This window comes from Sminthopsis crassicaudata, chromosome 3 (assembly GCF_048593235.1).
Source record: "Sminthopsis crassicaudata isolate SCR6 chromosome 3, ASM4859323v1, whole genome shotgun sequence".
NCBI classification, from domain to species: domain Eukaryota; kingdom Metazoa; phylum Chordata; class Mammalia; order Dasyuromorphia; family Dasyuridae; genus Sminthopsis; species Sminthopsis crassicaudata.
In genome coordinates, this window is record NC_133619.1 from 239,269,265 (window position 1) to 239,293,885 (window position 24,621).

General features: G+C 35.6%; 1 protein-coding gene across 3 annotated transcripts in view; it reads left to right on the forward strand.

Moving 5' to 3' along the window:
- Window positions 1–8,335: 8,335 nt before the first annotated feature.
- The window catches only part of ASMTL (acetylserotonin O-methyltransferase like), a 53,325-nt gene continuing 37,039 nt past the window's right edge, over window positions 8,336–24,621 (forward strand). Inside the window, exons 1-6 of one of the 3 annotated variants that reach the window (XM_074300250.1) lie at window positions 8,400–8,575; window positions 12,402–12,533; window positions 13,825–13,861; window positions 14,673–14,720; window positions 18,538–18,602; window positions 22,431–22,492. In XM_074300250.1, the coding sequence (XP_074156351.1) occupies window positions 18,550–18,602; window positions 22,431–22,492 (115 nt within the window). In that variant the 5' untranslated portion in view covers window positions 8,400–8,575; window positions 12,402–12,533; window positions 13,825–13,861; window positions 14,673–14,720; window positions 18,538–18,549. Of the gene's footprint in view, window positions 8,576–12,401; window positions 12,534–13,824; window positions 13,862–14,672; window positions 14,721–18,537; window positions 18,603–22,430; window positions 22,493–24,621 lie in introns of all 3 variants that reach the window. The other 2 variants (XM_074300248.1, XM_074300249.1) reach the window with 2 other exon arrangements.

Here is a 24,621-nt window from a genome sequence, read left to right on the forward strand (position 1 = left end):
GGGAGACTCCAGCAAGAATTTTGCCAACAATGATTGAAAGACCCCCTGCATCATACCAATGGAAAGACCTCCTCCATGATTATTACAAAACAATCTATTTGCTTTACCTTTACCTTTACCTTTATGGAGATGGACAATGGACTTGAAAGATATATAAAATGATCTTTCTCATGCATTATCCTAGGGCATAATCTCTTCTTGCCATATAATCCAAGAAATTTCAGTCAGTTTTTCTATGAGCAATGGAGAATCCCCATGTTCTAAATCAGTTGGAATAGAATCAACACCAGGTGCTTTGCCATAAGAGAAAAGCCCAGAGGCATTCAAAATCTCTTCATTTGGAAATCTGTCTAAAGAAGGATTGACTTCAACCCAAGGTAAACAGTCAGTGGCTTCAGCATTGATTGATGATGGTCTGTTGAGAACCACACTGACTTCATCTTGTGACTCAGTTCTGGACTAGTTCACTTATCTATTCAATAATAGGCCTAGTCCAATTTCTGTCTTGTGGGAAAACATTATTGCCTTGCTTGAACTAAGCTCTGAGTGGCTGAGAATGTGGATCACCTCTACTTGTTGCTTAGAGATCCTTAAGTAAAGACCTTGGTTATGCTGTCCAGAAACCTGGTCAAATCTGAAGATTGATACAAGGAGTTTTCTCATACAAATTCTATGATTCTACAAAGATTTTTTATGTCATCTTGCTCAAGAATTCTTAAAATGCTTTTTGTGTCATGGACATCTTTGGTAGTTTGGTGAAACCTTCTCAGAGTATCTGAATATCTTTTTGTCTATTAAAACAAGATAGAATTGAGAGGGAAGCCTAAACTGGTCATAAGGATCCCTGAAGATTAAATTGACTTTAAAAGTCATAAATTGACATATTTATGTTCCATTTCATTTCTATTTATTTTATTTAATATTTCCCAATTGCATTTTAATCTAGTTCAGCCATATTCAAGAGTGGTGACAGCTGGTAATATTTTTCACACTTCTAGTTCACATTCACAACTGAAGTAATTGCTAAATTTAAATCAGAGTTGGTGAAAATAAAGATATAAAGGTTTTCCTAGCCATATTCATAAACCTCCTGAAATCTATCTACAAGACCCATGGAGTATTATGAATGTTCTGTCTAGCTCTTGAACTGAGGAATTGATCTTACTGTGCTTGCATAGAATCATATTACACATATATAAGTCATAGGTAAAAAGTTTCTTTACTTCAATTCTGTTTTATTTTGATCCATCTTTTGTTTTCCAAATGAAAAAGAACATTTGGAGAAAAATCAATAGTTTCACAACTGACCTTGTATAACCTGATCTTTGTTCAGTATATTCAACCAAGGAAACTACTTTATCATGAGTAAAGTGCTTTGAACTTTACCACAATCAATATATGTGATGACTCACCTACTTCCTAAAAATGTATTGAGTAATATTAAATAGTCTTCTGATATGGCTCCTCATATCCCTAAAAATATTTTTCTTTAAATTTTTTGTCTTCTGAACAAAGTATTTCCAATTTTTTTTAATTTAAGATCTGTTTACTTATTTTAATGTCTTACATCTAAAACTCATAAGAAACTCATACAAATCTATCATAGTAAGAGCCATTTTCCATTTGATAAATGAACAAATCATATTAAACAATTCTTGATATGAGAATAAAAGGACATAAACAATCATATAATATAAAAATGTCTAAAATCTTTAATAATCAGAGAAAAGCAAATCAAAACAACTTTGTGCTTCTACCTATTCTCCCCATCAAATTGGCAAAAGATGGTAAATAAACTATAGTACAAGAATGTTATGGAATATTATTTTTCTGTAAGAAATGACCAGCAGGATCTGAAATCAAGAGAGGCCTGGAGAGATTTACATGAATTGATGCTAAGTGGAAAGAGCAGAATCAGAAGATCATTATACATGGCAACAAGATTATGTGATGATCAATTCTGATGGATGTGGCTCTCTTCAACAATGAGATAATTCAAACCAGTGCCAATTGTTCAGTCATGAAGAGAGCCATCTACACCCAGAGAGAGGGTGAAACTGAATGCATATATTGGATTTAACATATATTTCTACCATGTTTAACATGTATTGGACTACTTATCATCTAAGGGAGGGTGTGGGGGAGAGGGGAGGATTGGAACATAAGGTTTTGTGAGGGTTAATGTTGAAGAATTGTCCACGCATATGTTTTGAAAAATAAAAAACTTTAATAAAAAAATTGCAAATCAAAACAACCCTGAGATTTCACTTAATACCCTGCAAAATGACAATAATTACGAAAAAGGAGGGATTTCGGGAAGATAGGCACATTAATGCATTGTTGGTAACATTATGAATTGATGTAACTATTTTGGAAAGCAATTTAGCATTTAAATGCAAATTGATTTAAATGGTCACATCCTTTGAACCAGAAATTCCATTACTAACCTTATACAACAAGTTATTGATAAGAAAGTCTCCATGACACCATAATATTCATAGCAGCACTTTTTCTGATAACAAAGAATAGAAAACAATGTAAGTGCTCATCAATTGGGGAATGACTAATTATGGTACATGAATGTAATGGAATAATACCATGCTATAAGATATAATGACTGATGATTTCAGAAAGGCCTGGAGAGACTTACATAAACTGATGCCAAGTGAAATGAACAGGACCAGGAGATCATTATATATTTCATCAACAATACTATATGATGATCAATTCTGATGGACATGGCTCTCTTCAACAATGAGATGAACCAAATCATTTGTTCAATAATGAATAGAACCAGCTACACCCAGAGAAAGAACTCTGGGAAATGAGTGTAAACTACTACATAGCATTTCTACTTGCATCTTTTAAATTTCCTTCACAGATTAATTGTATATTATTTCAAAATCCAATTCTTGTGCAGCAAAATAACTGTATGGATATATATACATAAGTTGTATTTAACATATACTTTAACATAAAAAAGATATGACTTGAGTCATACACAGAAGAATAGATCTAGATGAACTTGAGCCAAGTAGACAACATACACAATGATATCTACAATATAAATGAAAGGAACAACCATACAGAAAATTATCAAAAGTCAATATGGTAAAATCATCAAGCATGGTTCAAAAGAACTATGAGAGGACATCCCCAACCTATGTCTTTGTAGAGGTAGAAGGTCCAAAGCAACTGTTGTACTTTGCACATATATTTGAACTCTTTCAACATATTGATCAGTTGTATTTGTTTTCTTTCCTTTTTTTGTCATTTAAAAAAATTATATTTGTTATGTGAATTAGCTCTCTTGTGAGGGCGGAAGAAAGATATTGGATCAAACTATGATGATATAAAAAATTAATTTTTTTAAAAAAGACTTGTACAATCATATACAATGTCATAGGATGACTTGGTTGTTTTCCATTCATATGGTTATTTTTTCTATTTTTTCTATTTATGTTCCTATAAATATATATTTATCTATTATTATTAAATGTTTATATTATTTATATATTTGAACTTGCCAATGGATAAAAAATAAAACTTATGTCATTCATACTCAAATGAATCTATGATTTCATGAATTTGGGAATTTTCAATAATGATCCAAAGCAGAATTCATCTGTGCTTAGATATCTTAGGTAACCTTTCTCTATGTTCTCCCTAATAAGGGCATTAAAGCAGCAATTGAGCTAACCACATTGACTTCATCTTATGGCTGGGAAACTGGACTACTTCTACCTGTTGCTTAAAGACTATTAATTAAGAATCTAAATTATGCTGATAAGAAATCTAATCAAATATTAAGATGAATGCAAGGATTTTTCTCACACAATTATACATCTCAAGTAACCCATGTGACACCTGAAAACTGGTCCCTTTGTGATCTGTCAGTTGTTGTTACATGTTCTTCTGATTGAATAGATACTTGAGGGCAAGAGAGTAGGACATCTGTTGGTCTGATTTCAAGAAATTGCTCCTGTTCACTCTATTCCAATTTGGAAAGTCCCATCTTTCCTCTAATGAGAAATCAGTTTCCCTGATTTTGTTTCCTCATTGTTTTCTTTTAATTAGTTGGTCTTAATTGATTCATTGTTTTTAATTCATAAAAAACACTCTCCCCCTATACTTGGATTCCAATGTCAAAGCTGAAAAGGTCTGATCCTTATTTGTTATGCAATTGGTATGTATTGCTTAATAAATCGACATGCTCAAAAGCTCAAATCTTTGTTTTCTCACTCATCACACCAATGTTTTCTCCAGGAATATTACCTAATAGCCTGGACATCTGTGCCTTCTCCTCCATTGTGGTGACCAACCATGATTCTAAAACACTCCTAATTGAGTATATTACCTATCTCCTGATACAGAAGTGGTAGACTCAAGTCTATGACTTTCAGGTCAAGATTGTGACATGTATTTTTGAACGTGGACAATGTAGAAATTAAGTTTGTCTCTACTATACCTTTTTGTTAAAAAAAAATTGGATTTTTTGTTTTGTTTTCTAATGTGTGAGGGACATGGAAGTCAAAGAAAATAATTTTTGTCAATTAAAAATATTCAATTAAAAATTAGTAATAGGAAGTTCAGAAGAGAATAGGGTTTGGAGAGAAAGCCCTCTCTTTTGGAAATGTTGAGTTTGAGGTGCCTGTGGGACATCCAGATGTACAAGAAACAATTGGTGATGGGAAATTCAGAAGAGATAATAGTACTAGATTTATATATATATATATATATATATATATATATATATATATATATATATATATATATATATATATATATACATATATATATATATATACATATACATATACAGTATAATAGAAGTTAAAATTAATTTACAAATTCACAACCATATTAATCATACTACCAAACAGAGGATGAGAAAATATAAGATAAAAAAGTTAGGCAGGGAATGTGGAAACAGGTTCATAGACTCATATCTTAAACTATACTACAAAGTACTAAAATAATCATCAAAATAATCATCATTAATTGGTACTGGTTTAAATTTTTTTCAAAGAAACAAAAAATACAGGGAGATACAGGGAGAGAAGTAGAGAACAACATGTTCTTTGAGTCTCTACCTCAGAATTGCTTCTTACAAAGAGAAGAAAGCTAGGTACAATCTGACTCACTCTCTAAATTTGTAAGACTGATTCTAAAATGTTTAGAGAAAACATAAGATAGATTACGACCTAAATTCCATAGGAAAAATCATGTCTTGAGGACTGGGAAACGTAAATTTGAAATTCTAGAGATATAAACAGACATTCTAACAAAGAAGAAAATGGGGAACTAGCACTAATGTGGATGTCCAGAGAAATCGCTGACCAACTTAGAGGTTTAAAAGAAATATCCAGAAGACAGAATCAAAGAAAGAGAATAGAAAATCTCATCATCAGGTAGATTGATACTCAATATTTTAAAGCTTTTCTTTTTTCAAAACACATGCATAGATAGTTTTCAACATTCACCCTTGCAAAACCCAGTATTCCAATTTTTTTTTTCTCCCTCCCTTCTCCCCATTCCTTCCCCTAAATGTCAAGTAATCCAATATGTTAAACATGCACTATTTTTCTATACATATTCTCCCAATTATCATGCTGCATGAGACAAATCAGACCAAAAAGGGAAAAAAAGAGAAAGAAAACAAAATGCAAACAACAACAAAAAAGTGTTGTAGTCCACACTCAGTTCCCACCATCTTCTTTCTGGGTGTATGTAAATGGCTTTCTTCATCACAAGACCATTGGAACTGACCTGAATCCCCTAGCTTCAGCACCTTTTCAACTTCTTCAAGTTGCTTCTCCCTTAGGAATGGAGGGTTGGAGAGTAGAGTAATGAACTTCTCCCAAGGCTTTCCTTTATAGAGATCTCAGAACATGCAGATAACTCTCCATTTTTTGTCATCAGCTCTGCTTGGCCTAGACTCTGTGTAACATCATGATCTCTGGTACCTGCTTTTCAGTTGCTATCAGATTGTAAGCTTCTTAGTTTTTTCATATTTGTATCTGCAGGCTTACTACAGCGCTGGACACCTAATATACACTTAACAAATGTTTATTCAGTGAAAGATTTTCAATGTCTCCTTCCAGAGTAAAGTCCGAATCCCTTTGTCACACATCTAAGGTCCTTCAAACTCTCATGCCAATCTCTCTCTTCTGCTTTAGCTTATTTGATTTTCTTCCATGGCTTTTAAAATGGATTCCCCTATCTTCAACATAAAGAAGATCCAACTCACTACCAGTTGATCAGTGATGGACAGAAACAACTACACCCAGAGAAGGAACACTGGGAAGTGAATGTAAATTGTTAGCACTACTGTCTATCTACCCAGGTTACTTATACCTTTGGAATCTAATACTTAATGTGCAACAAGAAAATGGTATTTACACACATATATTGTATCTAGGTTATATTGTAACACATGTAAAATGTATGGGATTGCCTGTCATCTAGGGGAGGGAGTAGAGGGAGGGAGGGGAAAATTTGGAAAAATGAATACAAGGGATAATGCTATAAAAAAAAATTACTCATGCATATATACGGTCAAAAAAATTATAAATAAAATTAAAAAATAAAAATAAAATAAAAATAAAAATGGATCCCCCAAAGCATTCCCTACTCTGCACCCCTCCTCACATTACATCCCATATCCTTAGAATTTCTTCCTTCTACTTGCTAAATTTCTATCCATCTCTTAATTTTTGAAGGGGTTCTCAAACTACAGCCGCCAGGCCAGATGCAGCTGCTGAGGATGTTTATGTACCAGCCGGGTTATGTGCTCAAATGTGATCAAATCTCAGAGTCTGATAACCCTAGTCAGTGATAGCATTTCACTCGCATTATATTGACATTTACTTTCCTGTGTGTCTATTTACAAAATCACCTTACCTTCAGGGCTTTAGTTTCCTCATCTACAAAATGAGGCTTTTCACAAGATTATCTCCAAATGTTCCTTCACGTTCTCAAAGTTACAAAAGACAGCACAGTCTTTATAGAATTTTATAATTTATGATCACACATGTGGTTTCTTGGGGGCAGCTAGGTGGCGCAGTGGATAGAGCACTACCCTTGAATTCAGGAGGACTCAAGTTCAAATCTGGTCTCAGACACTTAACACTTCCTAGCTGAGTGACCCTGGACAAGTCACTTAACCTCAGCCTCAGGAAAAAAAAAAAAAAAAAAAAAAAAAACCACATGTGGTTTCTTAATGGGGTCTGGGGTAGAATAAGTATTTTAAAAGTTTTAAAAACAAATGTAAAAAATGTTTTAAATAAATTATTTTTTAAAATAAACTGTGGGTCACGACTCTCCTGCAACTGAATGTGATTTATTAATAGTAAATGTTTGCATTTGTATACCTATCTTATTTATTCATATACTGGAGGGTCCTGTAAAAACTTCTGTCGAATGTATATCTAATTTATACTTGCACATATTGAACATGTATTGGTCTACCTGCCATGAGGGTGGGGAAGGAGGGGAAAAATTAGAACAAAAGGTTTGGCAATTGTCAGTGCTGTAAAATCACCCATGCATATATCTGGTAAATAAAAACTATTAAAAAAAAAAAATTCTGTCGAGTAAGGGTCATGAGTGGAGAAGTTTCAGTAGCCCTGATCTATAAAGGGGGAGAAGGGAGTTGGATTATGCAACCTCCTTTCCAATTCTAAACCTATTATTGTAATAAATACAGTGTCTTCTCTAAATGCTCTTTTCCCCCCAGGTCTCTTCTCCTATCTCCTGCTGAATAAACTTTTTGTTGACAGTAGAAAAAAGGCCCAGCCAAAGCCCGGGGGCTTTCCAAGAACACTTTAAGGTTTATAAATAAATATACTTCCAAGCCCGGCACAGAGATGGGTCCCCTTATTACTCCTACTTTAGACAGGCCACACCGTGGGACTTGCCCCAGGTTCCATAGCTATAGTAAAAATGTCTGACTTAAAATTTGGACTCAGTTCTGGACTCCTCGTTTTTCAATCATGTCTGACCTTTCATGACCTTATATGGGGTTTCCTTGGCAAAACTTTGCCATGTCTTTCTCGGTATCACTTTACAGATGAGGAAACTGAGGCCACAGGCTTAAGTGACTTCTTCCGGGTCACAGGGCTACTAAGTGTCTGAGGTCACATTTGAGCTCAGGAAGATGGCTTCCTGACTGGAGACCCAGCACTCCGTGTACAATGGCGCCACCTAGCGGTCCCCTGGTTATTTAGAGAGCACCGTTTGAACTGAAAGCCCTGGCGGCTGACAAATCCGTAAACTTCAGATTCCGCCGCAGAAAAGAGTGAGGCGGGGCTTGTTCTGGGACGTTTATAGGCCGCCTCCCGCACTCACTCCTCCCCCTCCGGAGCAGGACTGATAGAGCGGGAGTAGTTCCGAGCGCTGCCGTTGCTTCGGCCAGCCCTGCGCCCGGCGACTACGGCAGCGGAAGCGAGGGAGCTGCAGGGCGAGAGCGTCAGTGGCCGCGATGGTGTTGTGCCCGGTGATCGGGAAGCTCGTCAGCAAGCGCGTGGTGCTGGCCAGTGCCTCTCCGCGGAGACAGGAGATCCTGAACTGCGCAGTGAGTGTGCTCGCGCGCGCGCGCGCCCGGAGCAGGGCATTAAAAACGGAGAGCTTAGGAGGGAGGCCCCAAGCCGCGAATCCAGTGCTACGGCGGCGCCTCTCCTTCTAACTCCGCCGCTTGGCCCCCGCCCTTAGGGAACCGACCCCCTCCGATCCTCCGTGCTCCCCGAGCCGGAGCACACCGGGCGTCCTCCTATGTCAGCGGCCATTCCCCAACCCCTGGGAAGCGTTTTGCTCCGTTTCCAGCTCGAATACGGTCTCCTGCTTGGGATGGGAAACGTCCGTTTTTTGGTGGACATTACAAGGAAAGATAGGGTGCTGCAGGATAGTATTACAATAATAACTAGCGGTTATATCGTGCTTTAAGGGGGAGGGGTACAAGAATATTTCACAAACAGCTTCAGGATTAATGATAACAGTAATAATTAGTATACTTGGGAGGCAGGTTTCTCATCCCTGTTTTATAGGTGAGGGAAACGAAGGCCCGCAGCGATTAAGTGATTTGCCTAGAGTCGCACTCCTAGTTAAGGGCCAGAAACGGGATTTGAACTTTGGTCTCCCCACTCTAACTCTCCCCGCATTCTATCAGCTGCTCCATTTGGCTGCCTGAGAACTGCGAGGAGGAGCCGCGGGACTGTTAGTTCGGAGAAAAATCCCCTACTTTTTTCCATCTCATCCTTCCTCCTCCCGACCTCCCAAACCTGAGGAAGAGCCTTCCAGTGGTCCTCAGACGTTTTAAATAGAAGCCAGTTCTCTGCCCCGCAGACTGTGGGAGGCCGGACTATAGTAAAAAGAAAAGCTCACACTGTCTCCGCCCTCAGCCCCTAACCCTAACCCGGCGCCCTTTTCCCTTTACCAGCTTGATTTTGTTTCTCCTCCTGCCAGGAATGGCCCAAGGTACACAGGAAGGCAGCACTTTATTTTGTCTTTCTCTAATGCATACTGAGGTAATTGTGCATGTTACAGTTATCTTCGTGCTTTACTTCTGTATCCCGCGTTGCCAACTGTTTTTCACACAGTTGTTTAATACTTTATTGAATAATGTTGAATTTTAAATTCGCTTTTAAACCCAGACTGAAAGATTCCAAGTGCTTGATTTTAACAGATTAGAGAAGAAAATTGTAGGAAAATACAGGAAAGAACGTCAGTGGAAAAACATGGCCTTTATCATGTGGATAGAGCACACGTACTCCTTATCTATCACAATTCACAAGCATGGATTGTATATTGTGAAATCTATATTATTGAATATTATATGTATATTATAGACTCTCTCCCACAATGATGTTTTTAAATGAATGATAGTTGGGATTATAAAGACTGAAGTACAAATAAAAAATCATTAATTCAGTTTTAACCTCAGATTTAAGAACCCTAATTAGTGGGATGTTAACTAACCACTGTGTCAGGTGAATGAAAGACCTTAGATGTGTATATAGTGTGGGCAGGTAAATGGTGCCGTGGACAGACAAGTAACTGTTTAAGATCTTCAAGAGGGAACACCTATTGTTTACTTTAAATGTCTATTAAATTGTATCGGACAGGTACCCTTAAAGCCTGAATAATATTGTTGTTCAGTCATTTTTCAGCTGCGTCTGACTCTGCACAACCCAATTTAGGTTTTGTCTGCTTTTCTGGTGAAGACACTGGAGTGACTTACCATTTCCTTCTCCAGGGTGTCCTCACTTTACAAATAAGGAATGAGGCAAATAGAGTTAAGTGACTTGTCCAGGGTTACACAGCTAGTAATTGTCTGGGGCTGGATTTGAACTCAGGGCCTCCTGATTGTATTTGATGCTAAAAGAGAAACTTTTCCTTTCTTAACATGCTCTTTTATGGGACTTCTGAGAGAGAAAAATGAGATTGGGAAAGACATGATATATTAGGAAGACTTGCATTTATATCTTTGTGATATTCCCCAGATATGTACACAAGCAGCTTTTCAGAACTGGCCCATCCTTCTTTAAAAAAAAAAAAGAAGAAGAATACATACTTACATTACCTCCCTTACTAGATTGTGAGAAAAATGGGTTGCCAACCATAACTTGCTGTGTTTCTGTGGCCCTTCCATAGGAAACAATATGTCCATCTACAGTCAGTGGTTCTGTGGATATTGAGAAGGATGTTATCCGGGTCTCTAAAAAGTCCTTGCCAAGCTTGGCAGTGGGTGGGGGTTAGTTGAAATCCAGTCTGAAGTTCAAATAAGATCCCTTAATCAACAGTCAGTCCCCAGTATTTATGTAGTTCTTATATAGAACTTTACGATTCACAAAGCACTTTACAAATATCTTACTTTTGCAAAACATTTTTCATATAAGTAAAGTTAGACCTAAACAATTAGAATATCAAGTATATGTGTAGATCAAGTTAAGATAATGTAAATGACAAAATTGAGTCATGAAAATGCCATACCAATCAAGCTGCCAAGAGATTTCATTTTAGAGCTAGGAAAAAAATAATAAAATTTATCTTGAAGAAAAAAAAGGTCAAGAATTTCAAGGGAATTGATGAGAAAAAAATGCAAAGAAAGGTGGCCTATCTGTACTAAACCCAAAACTCAATTATATAGCAGCAGTCATCAAAACTAGTTGGTGCTGGCCAAGAAACAAAGTAGTGGATCAATGGAATAGGTTAGTTTCACAAGACACAATAGTCTATGACTATAATAATCTCCAGCTTCTGGGATAAGAACACACTATTTGACAGAATTTCCTGGGGAAACTGGAAAATAGTATGGCAGAAACGAGGTATTGACCAACATCTGAAACCTTGTACCAAAGTGGAAATGGGTTTATAATTTATATATAAAGGACGGTACTATAAGCAAATTAGGAAAACAGGAGATAGTCTACCTCTCAGATCTGGGGAGAAGAGAGGAGTTTATGTCCAAAGAACTAGACAACAGCAAGATTAAACAGTGATCAATTCTGATGGACATTATTTTTTTCAATAGCAATTCAGGCTAGTTCCTAAGGTCTTGTGATGGAGAGAGCCATCTGCTCCCAGAGAGAGAACTGTGGAGACTGAGTGTGGACCACAACATAGTGTTTTCATTTTTTTGTTATTGTTGTTGTTGTTGTTGTTGTTTGCTTGCATTTTGTTTTCTTATTTTTTCCCTTTTTGATCTGATTTTTATTGTGCAGAATGATAATTGTGGAAACATGTATAGAAGAATTGCACATGTTTAACATATATTGGATTACTTGTTGTCTAGGGGAAGGAGTGGGAAGAAGGGAGGGAGAAAAAAATTTGGAACACAAGGTTTGCAAAGGTAAATGTTGAAAACTATGCATATTTTTTGGAAATAAAAAGCTTTAATTAAAAAAAAACAAGCTAGAGAACATTATGAAATGCAAAATGGATCATTTTGATTACATTAAATGAAGAAGGATTTGTTTAAACAAAACCAATGTTGCCAAGATTAGAAGAGAAGCAAAATGCTGGGGAAAAAATTTTATAGCCAGTGTTTCTGACAAAGTTCTCATTTCTAAACTATTTAGAGAATTGGCTCAAGTGTCTTATTTTATCCTCACTATTGGGTGCTAGGTGTTATTATCACTATTTTACAGATGAGTAAATTGAGGCAGATGGAGGTTAATCCCACAAAAGTCTTAGATCTGGCTCATCATTCACTGCTCTACCATGTTACCTGTAAGAAAGTACATTGTTGGACATTGAGGAGGCCAGTGTAATGAATAAAACAGTCCTTACTCATAAGGAATTTATGTTCCATCAGGGAATTATCATGTGCCTGCTGCTTTTTAGTTCACTTATTTTCTTTGGGTAAGAATATATAAGTAAGTCTTGCTGAATTTCTGTCGTAGGGCCTGCGATTTGAGGTAGTACCATCCAGATTTAAAGAAACTCTAGACAAGACTTCATTTGCAACGCCTTATGAGTATGCCATGGAAACAGCAAAACAAAAGGCCCTTGAAGTAGCTAACAGGATGAATGTGGTAAGTTTTTTGGGATGTGTTTTTTATTTTGCATTATTTTATCATTATTGCAATCATTTTCAGTCATTTCTGATTCTTTGTGACCCCATTTGGAGTTTTCTTAACAAAAATCCTGGAGTGGCTTGTCATTCCTTCTCCAGTTCATTTTATAGATGAGGAAACTGAGACACATAGAGTTAAGTGACTTGCTCAGAGTCACACAGCTAGTAAGTGTCTTATCAGAGGGGTGGATTTGAACTCAAGTCCTCCTGATTTCAGACCAGGTATTCTATCCACTGCATCACTTGATTGCAGGATTTAATACAGAGGATTCTGTATGATTTCATGTTGTTAAATTATTGTTTGCCCTCTTATTGGATTGCACGATATTATGTCAGTTGAGTAAAGATTGCCTTCTTTTGGAAATACTTTCAGTTTTTATGAATATGGGGTGATATTCAGAACAAGTAAGGTATAAGAATTAAAAACATAAAAATCCTCATTGCTTCTTTTGGCTGATCCTTATGCCAGTGCAGACATATTCTTTGTGTCTTTGTGCCTTTCTACCTATCTTGGGCTTTGGCACCTTTGATAAATCCATCTTCCTTAAGAGATGTCATATGACAGCACCTATATCACAAAGTTTTGTGGGGATAAGGTGAGATATTTGGAAACTACTTTGTAAGCTTTAAAGCATTGTATAAATGCTAGCTAGAAAGGAGCTCATATTCTCTCAGGGCTTTTTCTTTCAGGCCACCTACTGGATAACATTTATTTAATTGTTCTGAATCGTTTCCTCTCTCCACTCCCCCAAAACTGTCCTCTTATTTACTTTTTTTCCTTTTCTAGATTGCTCAATAGATGCTCCCTAATTGGAATAAAGTGGTGGGGAACCCAGAATTTTAATAATAAAGAATAAATTGGTTTACCACTCTTCAGAGTTGTTCTTCTGATATTATGTCTTCAAAAGCTCGAGCTAGAGTAGAATCATTTTATATGATACTGGGATCAGAAAGCAGGTGCTTCATTCTGTTTTACTTTAGCCAAAGATACCCCATCCCTGCTGGAAGAGCTTTTAAAGGAAGAGGAGGGCTTTAAAAGAATGAGCCCCAATAGGAAGGGAAGAGACTTCTTAATTTTCCTGTGGTACAGAAAACTTGAGTTTTGTCACTCTTTCCCCTTGTATCCATTTTTGATCAGCTATAAATCATGTGACTCTTTTAAGATTTATAAAGTATTTTATAAACATCCCACCTTATCCCTATAACAACTCCGTGAGGTAGGTTGATAATATTCTTCTTTTGTTTTGCAGATGAGGAAACTGAGGCAGAGAGGTTTAGTGTTGGCAGGTAGGTAGTACAAGGGATAGAATGATGGACCTGGAGTCAGGAAGACCTGAATCCGGCCTCACGTTGAGCACTGTGACCAAGTCATTTAATCTGTATTTGCTCTTAATCTCTATTTCCTTATCTGTAAAATAAGGATGATAGCATCTGCCTCAAATAAGGTAATAATTATTAGTTCTGGCACATAGTGAGTACTGTATAAATGTTAGCTATTACTATTATTAGTTCAAACCCAGTCTCAGGAACTTACTAGCAGTGTGACCTTGGGGAAATTATTTTAACCTCTGTCTGTCATATTTTTCTCATCTATAAAATAAGAAAAATAATAGCATCAATTTCTCAGAGTTATTGTGAAAAATCAAATGACTCAAAAAAGTGCCTCACATATAGTAAGTTCTATAGAAACATCAGATATTATTATTAAGTGACTTCTCCAGGGTCACACAGCTAGTGAATATTTGAGATAGTATTTGGGCTTTCTGACTATAGACCCCAAACTCTACTCACTATATCGCCTGCTTTTTTAATGTAGACTGTATTTCTGTTGTTTGTTTTCTTTAAAAGGCTATGGTATATGTTTGAGTCTGTTTTTTGATATGATTATTGTTATATTCTTATTAATATTATCCCACTTTATTATTTTTTTTCAGTTATTAACTATTTCTTTCCAACTAATTTCCAAATTGCAATGTTACCTTTGTATTGGTGATGATTTCATGCTTTCTAAATTCATTGACAGTCTTTTTTGAGGGAATGGGGTAATTAATAAGAGACTTTTAAAAAAACATCTCAAAAAATATTTTAATTTTTACAGAAAGACTTTAGACCTCCAGATGTTGTTATAGGAGCAGACACTATTGTGGTAAGCTTTGTACTCTTTGTCTTTAGGTATTTTGTTTTCCTTACCATTTGTCTTTCTTTCCCTTGATTCCTTGTAATTATTTCTCATTAACCTCATGCTAGCATTATGCATATGTCCTACTAAATCCTCTCTATTTGTATTGGATTTGTATTTTCATTTCTTAACTAAGAACATTTTTTTTTAAATAAGAATTTGAAAGGAGTTCAAACACCAAAAAAGAAAAATATAAAAATGTAGGTTTATAACACCAAGGCATTTCCTCCACTACTTTTGAGAAAAACTCCCTAAACATATGAGAAAAGGAAGTTTGACAGAAGTATTCTGGGATCATTAGACTAAATAATAAAATTATAGTGCTAAAAAAGAGCCTCAAAATTCAATACAGTTCCCTTCTTCTGGTAGATAATGTATATAGAAATGCCCATTTTATTTAGTTTATTAAATTCAGAATATATTAATATAATTGTTAATTATATAATAAATGTAATTATTAATTAATAGTTCATTCTTACTGAGGCAGCTAGATGGCACAGTGCATAGAATGAAGGGACCGGAATCAGAAAGACTCATCTTAGTGAGCTTAAATTTGATCTCAAATACTTCTTAGCAGTGTTCCCTTATGAAGTCACTTCACTAGGTATATCTCAGTTTCCTCATCTATAAAATGAGCTGGACAAGGAAATGACAAATCACTCTACTATTTTTGCCAGAAAAACCCCAAATGGGGCTGTGAAGAGCTAGTTGTAACTGAAAATGACTGAATAACAATAATAATTCAAACTATCAGATTTGTCAAGTTCCAAGAATCTGCCCAAGCTCCTATTATATCTGGCAAAGGAATTTCTTCAAGGAAGCTCCTACTGCCAAAGAAGATTGGCACCTTCTCTATGATTTATGTTTAAGAACATTACCTGGGGCATTGAGAAAGGAAGGAGAAATTACACACAGGTCTTTCTGATTCTGAGAACAACTTTTTACTTACTACCTCATGTGGCCTCTCACAGAATCCAGGAGATCTTCTGTGTAATACTACTTTTTTATAATAGCTTTTTATTTTTCCAAATACATGTAAAGATGATTTTCATCATTCACCTTTGCAAAACCTTGTATTTCAAATTTTTCTCCTTTTATTCCCCTTCACACATTCCCTAGACAGCAGGCAATCCGATATAAATAAAACATGTGTAATTCTTCTAAACATATTTCCATATTCACCATGCTGCACAAGAAAACTCAGATTAAAGAGGGGAAAAAAAACAAACAAACAAATAAAAAACAAGAAAAGATGAAAATACTATGCATTGATCCATATTCAGTCTGTTTCCATAGTTCTGTCTCTGGATGCGAATAGCTCTTTTCATCACAAATCTATTGGAATTGCCTTGAATTGATATGATATTATTAATCCCGTTTATGGTTCAGAAAATTAAGATACCAATTAATTTAATTAATTAAAGTCTTTTTTTATTGCCTGAGAAGTATAGTTGATTACTCAAGATCATATAGCTAAATGGTTAATTACTTAAGGTCACAGAGCTAACTAAGCATTGTTAATGAAATTTGAACTCTAGCCCTACTGATTTCTAAGTCCATTATTCTTTCCAATGCCTTGTCAGCTTTGGTTCTGTGATGCAAGAGAAAAGTAAAGCAGTTTAGTTGCTTTTGGGTTATTTGCAGAAGATTATGGCTATTAATTGCCCCTGAAAAAAATCACTTACCTGGCTTCTGTTACAACCACGTGCTGGCTTTTCAGCAATCAGGAATTTGAGTCTGGCTGGGCTCCATTCCAACTGACCCTTGACCTGACTTAAATCCCCAAACAAGCTTGTATGCCAGGATAGGCCTGATGCCAGCAATACCCAGTGCTAAGCATAATGCTGTAATAGACACAGATATCTTTCTGTTCCTTTTTTCAAATTGGATGAATTGCACATGAAAGCCTCCAGCAAAATGATGGATATCCTTAAAGTGAGTTTTCTCATTTGAAGAAATGAGGCAAGTAATAGTGATTTAGTAATTATTATCTTTTGTTAACTTTAATAAAGGCTCTCTTATGCACCTGCTGGTGAGTGACACAGATGTTAAAGCACTGGGCATAGAGTCTGGAAGTTCAAATCCACAAGAGATAGTGGAGATCCCTATTGTGGATGACCTATTTGAAGAATTTAGCTTTACAAGGGCAGAAGAGAAATAAGGACAATAGTTAACAGAGATGGGGTTTTTCCGGAATGGGGGAGACATGGCAAGTTTTGTAGGCAGTAGGAAATGATCCAGTAGTTAGGAAGAGATTGAAAATAAAGGAGGGGGCAGCTAGGTGGCGCAGTGGATAGAGCACCAGCCTTGAATTCAGGAGGACCCGAGTTCAAATGTGGTCTCAGACACTTAACACTTCCTAGCTGTATGACCCTGGGCAAGTCACTTAACCCTAGCCTCGAGGGGTGGGGGGGGGGAAGCAGAGAAAATAAAGGAGAGTAGGGATGACAGAGGAAGCAATATGTTAGAGGAGACAGGATGTGATGGGATCACTTGGGAATGGGATCAGTAAAACCACTTTATGTGAGACATATGAAAATAGTTTAAAAGAATTACACATGTTGAAAGGGAGTGGCAGAAGACTTAATATATGTCCTCTCAACAGAACCCAGGAGATCTTCAGTGTAATATTTTTTATAATAGCTTTTTATTTTTCCAAATACATGTAAAGATAATTTTCATCATTTACCTTTGTAAAACCTTGTGTTTCAAATTTTTTTCTCTCCTAAGTAATAGGAAAGGAGGAAAAAAGGGAGTTCATGATGAATGGCTTCAATTTTTTCTGTAAAATATGAGAACAAGTCTAAGCGGAGAGTAAGAGACAAGGGAAAACCAGAGGAGGTTTGAAGAAAAATGAAGAGTTTTAGGAGAGACTTTATGGAGAGTAAGATAGTATACTGATAAGGATGGTAGGATTACTTTGCAACAATGAAGACTCAGTTAATAATTGTGTAACATAAACTAGTAGTGGACCTAGTCAGATCTCTTATGTCTGTTATTCTTCACCTTCTGTAGTGTATAAGTACTTAGAATAGTTTCTTGCACATAGCTCTGTTTGAATTATCATCATCATTATTATTGCTGTTATTTTGTTAGTTGTGTAAAGAATATTCTCTTCCAATGTATATCTCAACCCAAATATCAAAGAATAAACATTTATTAAGTGCCTTCTTTGTGCTAATCACTATGCTTGATTTTAGGGATACAAAGATAAAATGAAATCATAATAAATATTACTTCATTTTGTCCTCATGACAAATCTGGGAGGTGGGTGACATTATGGTCTCCATTGTATAGATGGGAATCAATCAGATAAATGACTTGCTCAGAGTCACACAATAAGTAATCAATGTCAGATTTGAACTCAGATATATCTTACTTTAAGTTCAACACTTTATCTACTATACCATCCAGAAGATTTTATCTATGGCATAGTAGATAGTCTTCTAAAGCTGCTGTGGCTGAAAAATATACCATACTAATGTGAACTAGCATGAGCCTTTCCAAATTGAACAAAGTGTCTCCTGGGGCCCAAGCATGTACTCTGTCCATGGTTCTATCCTCCAAGCTTTTCAAGATCTGTAAGTTATTATAAACTGGCAGAGCTTGCATTCCACTGATACTGCCTTGGAGAACCCTGGGTCTCCTCCATACTACAGTGACATATCTGAGGAAAACTCATGCATGTCCGATGCAAATTGAATAGCATGTCATTCTTCAGATTTCTATTGCTAAGTGTGATTCTTCTTTCATTCTTGCCTCCTCACCTCATTTCTTGTTTCAGACAGTGGATGGAATGATTCTGGAGAAGCCAGCTGATAAGCAAGATGCCTATAACATGCTATCAAGGTCAGTGATGGTGATGGGAAGCAACTTGAGAGTAGTTTGAGACTTATCTGTTTTGCATCTTAATTTTAAGACCTTAAACTTAATTATGCAGTAATTTTAATAAAACCTCACAAATACTCAGTTTTAAAAATGTTTTAGTCACTGTGAAAACTTGAACTTTGAGTTTTTTATGCTCAGTTGTATTGCCATTGTTTTCAGTGGTTTGTAACTTAATCAGTAGATAGATATCCTCAAAATAGGCTGTGCCCTCCAATCTGGAATCAAGAGTAGAAAACTAGGAACAACTTGTTATTAAAGTTAGTAACTCAGGAACTCTAAAATAAACTGAAAATAGAGTGATATGAATCAGACAAATGAAAATGAAATAATGAAAGAAAAGTCATCACTGATACATAGAATTGAAAAAAGGAGAATAGAATAGAGTTGTTAATTGCCTTTCTATGTTGTTTTAAAAAAGAGGATGCTCAGATCCTCTGCAGCTGTTGCTGGTCTAAATTCAGAAACTGACCTGTAATGGAACAGGATAATTTATCAGGCTGTCATATCAATGCATTTTTATTCATTAATTATCTGATTATTTTATTATTCATTAAAAATATCCCCCAAATTATAGTGATAAGAGCTGGCATCCATATAATATTGCAAGTTTGCAAGGTATTTTACATGTAGTATCTGAAGCGGGCCTCAGGTGGGTACTACAGTGGTTTTCCCTTCTTGAAGTGGAAAGTTCAGAATCCATTTTTTATATATGCTAGCTAATGATCATGGTCAATTCATTTAAATCTTTCAGTTCCTAAGACAATTTTTTTTTTTTTTTTCCCCCTGAAGCAATTGGGGTTAAGTGACTTGCTCAGGTTCACACAGCCAGGAAGTGTTAAATATCTGAAGCCAGATTTGAATTCAAGTCTTCCTGACTTCAGGGCTGGTGTTCTATCTACTATACCAACTAGCTCCCCTCTTCTTAAAAGCAACTCCTTAAAATTAAATTACAAATGAGTATCAATCTGTAAAGGTAAATGAAGAGAGCTTCTGTATTTGTGGTATTCTAAACTGATGAAATTAAAGAGTTTAGAATCCACTTCCCTAAAAAAAAAAAAAAAAAAAAAGGATATGAATACTAAAGCTCAGAGGGGTTAATAATAGTAGTAATAATAGGGTTTACATGTTGCTCTAAATATATTATTTCCTTTGATTTTCACAACAGTTCTGTGAGGGAGATGTTATTATTAGCCCCCTTTAAAGGTGGAGAAATAGAGGTTACATGAATTGCCCAGGATCACATAACTAAAGTATCTGAAACAGGATTTTGATTCAGGTCTTCCTGACTCCAAGTCCAGTTTTCTATGTGCTGTTCTACTTGTATGTATTTTGTCCATGATCACGTAGTGGTAAGAAAGAGAATAATCTCATTCTAGACAATTGACATGGATTCTTAGACAGAAAATATACCTGGAAAAATTAGTAATAACAATAGCTTATATTTATCTGGCAATTTGAGATTTGTAGAGCATTTTACAGATGCAATTTATAGTAACCCTGTGATGTAAGTGCTGTTTTTAATTCCCATTTTAGAGATAATGAAACTAAGGCCATAGAGAATTAAAGTTGGGAAAGAGAAAGGAAAGAACAAGCATTTGTGTAGTGCCTACTATATGTTAAGCTAATTGTTTTAGGTTTCTTTGTTTTATTTAGCAAATAGGTGTTATCATTAGCCCCATTTTACTGTTGGGGAAACTGACAAATAGACTTGTCCAGTAATAAGCATCTGAGGCTAAATTTGAACTTAGATCTAGTGCTCAATTCACTACACCACCAGCTACCTCTGAAAGTTAAATGACTTGTCTAGAATCTACAAATATTTCTTGTCTGAGAGCGGTAAGGGACAGCATATCCTTTATAGAACCTAAAATTCCCTAGGCTTTAATTCTTGGCACATCAAACAGCAATTAAATCAACCTAGTAGAAAAGTTTCCCTGTTCAGAAAATCAATCTGATTTTCAGGCCAATTATATCCTCTATTGAAATAAATTTGATATTAGGATTTGTCACTCTTTTGTGAAGTTGGCTAATGTTTTGTGTCCTACCCTTTCCCACCATTATCTCTCAGTTTTGGAAGCCCTAGGTAAACTGGTAAAATTGTCAGTAGATGTTCCAAGGTCAGTACCAGACTCTGGAATGCAGTGATCCCATCAAAGTCCTGCTAAATTACAAGAGATCTCAGCTATCATCTTGCCCAATTCAGTTCCAAACAGGAATTCTTTCTACATTATACCTGGCAAGTCATTTTTTACCTTTTGTGAAAAACATTCAGTGAAAGGGAATCCATTATTTCAGGAACCAGATCATTTCACTTTTAGGTAGCTGTTATGAGAAGTTTTTCTTTATATAAAGCTTAAATTTGCCTCTTGGTACTTTCCATGCATTGCTCCTAGCTTTGCTCTCTAGCACTGAGCATAACACAATAAATTCTCTTTCTTTTATTTTATTTTTGAATAATATTTTTCCCCAAATTATATGTAAAAACAATATTTAACATTTAATTTTTAAATTTTTGAATTCCAAATTCTCTTCTTCCTTTCCCCTCTCAGATAAGCAATTTTACATAGGTTATACATGCGTTATCATGCAAAACATTTCCATGTCAGTTATATTGTGAAATTACAGAACAACAACAACCAAAAAAAAAAAAAAAACACATACATAAAAAAGGGGAAAAATTAATATGCTTCAAACTGCATCTAGGCTTCATCCATCATTTCTTTTGCTGGAAGTACTTAGTATTTTCCCTCATGAGACTTGCAATTTACTTGCAACTTTGTACTGCAAAGAATAGCTAAGTCATTCACAAGTGATCCTCCTACAATATTGTTGTTACTATGTACAATGTTCTACTGGTTCTGTTCATGTTACTTTGTATCAGTTCATGTAAATTCTTCAAGATTTTTCTGAAATCATCCTACTCATTGAATCCCTCTTTCAAATGATAGCACTTCATATTCTTGAAACTGCCTTTCCTAGTCTTGTTCTTCCAGGTTAGATTATCCCATTTGCTTCAGCTAGTCCTCATATAGCAAGAACTTGAGTAAAATACTTCTTCATTCTGGCTGTCTTTTTCAGGTACTCTGGTACTTGCTGGTACTCTTCAGACTATCAGTATCCTTCCAAAAATGTGTCACCCAGAATTGAATAGAGTACTATAGGTGTAGCCAGACTGACAAAATCAGTATGCTGAGGTACTGTCCTCTCCCTAATCCAGAGGTCCTTCCTAGAACAACAAAGTGTTTTATATTACAATATGTGTTGCATATTAATACTTTCTTTAAAAGAGTCAAGCACTAATATGGTAGCTTTTTGAGAAAAGTAAAAGACTGCTGGAGATACCCAAACTTTTCAATTCATATGCTATAACCTGTTCTAACTTAAAATATCATTTAGGATATAAAATTTCTTAAGCCCCTATCCTTTAGTCTCCTATAGCATGACTTAACCACATCTCTGCTGCCATTTGCAAAGGTTTTCTTTTGCCTTCTTACTTGTAAAGGGGCAATTAGAATTGAAGAGTTGAAATTGCAGAATCAATTAACATTCGTTAATTGCTTTACCAATTGATTTATATCTTAGTGACTAGAAGGATAGAGGAAGGGGAAAAAAAACAAATACTCTGGGGATAAGGGGAATTAAAATACTAAATATGAAATCTAATTGTAGGGATAGATTTAGTAAGTGTGATTCTTATTGGCTAGTCTTCTGCTAGAGAAAAGTTGTTACTTTTTTTCAGGGCTGTAGTGTAAAAAATAAGAAATATGTGACACCAACTTTATCTTGTAGGTTAAATGGAAAAGTACACAGTGTGTTTACTGGAGTAGCAATCGTTCATTGCAGCAGTAAAGGTAATATCTCATTTTTATTTCATTTGTCTTAAGGTCTTTGTGACAGTTCTTTCTCTTGCTTCTCCAAATTTTAACAGCTAGCATTTAATAGTGCTTTACACAAAGAAAAGATGGACAACTTTGAACACAAGTAGCATTTATTATAAAGGCTTTCTTGAAATAAAAATTTATTGTGTCATATTTTGAATTCTCTCCTATTGCTGTGCACATAGCAATGGTTCCCCCCCCCCCGCTTTTTTCATTTTCTATTTTGTTTCTTTTTTAAATTATTTATTTAAGTTTTAACTAAATACATATATATTTTTTTAAAAAAAAATCAATGTGTCTACACAGGAATTATCTATTGATTGAGTTCAAACCATGTACTGAAGATGGAAAAAAAGTACATATAATTCAACATGAATTTATAAATAAACGATTATGGTGAAAAAATAATAATAACAATACTTTACAAATATCTCATTTTACCCTCATCACAACCCTAGGAGGTAGATGTTGTTATTCCTATTTTACAGATTCAGAAGCTGAGGCAAACTTCTGAAGTGACTTGTTCAGAATCACTTGAGTAGTAAGTGTCCAAACCCAGATTTGAACTCAGGTTTTCCTGATTCCAAGTCTTGTGCTCTAGCCATTGCGCTTCCTAGCTGCTATAAGTATCTGTCTGCATTTCTGTCTCCTTTTCTGAGTTTTCCTCCACAGTCTTAACCTACTAATTATAGGTGTAGCCATGATTATGTCTCTTTTCCTTTTTATACTGTCTTACTAAGTGATCTCATTAGCTCCCACAGGTTAATTACCATCTTTTTTTTTTTAACAATTATTCAGCATTTTAATATTTACAAAGATAGATATACATACATATGTGCATATATACACATACATATGTGTGAATACATTCATAAACATATGTAGACAGACATGCAGATATATATACACAGACTTGGGTGTATATATACACATTCATTGTATATACATGTGTGTAGGCATAATGCATGTATGCAGACACAAATTTGTAAACATACATGTGTATGTATACATATATACCTACATGTATGTGGGTACAATATGTACATGTGGCATATATTATATCTATACCTATGTGTGTTGTGCATACATGCACATCATCTCAATAAAGATGATTCCAAGTTCTGTTTAATGATCCCTAACTTCTGTATTGACCTCCAGTTTCATATCATCATATGCCTCTTAGAATCTCAAACTGGATCTTTCATCCTTAACTGTGTTCAGAACAGAGATTATTATGTTCCCAACCCCTCTCTGTAGCGAGCTGTCATCTCTAGAAGCTGCCGGATCACTCTCTGGGAAGAGATCTGCTGTGTCTTCTACTCAAATCTCTCCGACAGATTCTTCTTCCTGTAACGAACCGTTGTCTCCAGGCAGTTGCTGTTAACTCTTGTCCAGAGAAGTGACTTCCCTTCCTGCAGAGAGCCCCGTCAAGCCTAATGCAATGCAGAGTCTTCTTCTATCTCTGGGTGTCCTCTCTTTTATTCTCCCAGAGAATGGGCGTGGGATAATGCAAGGGCTTCTGGGAAGAACCACTTCAGCCAATGAGCTTGCTCCTTCTATCAAGTCAACCTGAGTTCTCACCTTGTAATTGTCCAACCTGAATTCTCACCTTGTCACTATCCAGACAACCTGAGTTATCACCTAGTAATCCTAACATCTCCCCCTTTCTTTTGATTTAGAACATAGGACAGTCATGACCTTGAAACATAAATCCATCAATATGGGAAGTATTACAGATAATTACATAAATGACTTTGAAACATAAATCCATCAATATAGGAAGTATTACAGATAATTACATAAATTACATAAGCACATAGTAACACAGTAACATAACACATGCTAGAAGTATATAACATAATCAAATAATCATAAATTGAAAATTTATAAATGTCCATAAGTCCATTGTCCATTAGTCTCATCTTGTGTGAGGAAGTCCAATGATTCCTGCTGGTTTTAAAGTTCTTTAACAGTCTTTTTATTAGCCATGCTCTTTCGGTGTAAGATGTTTCTTAGATCTTCTCCTTTATTTTGAGGTTTTTCTCTTTTTCTGTCTCTCTCTGATGGACAAGGTGAATATGACTCGTTGGCACCCATCTGAT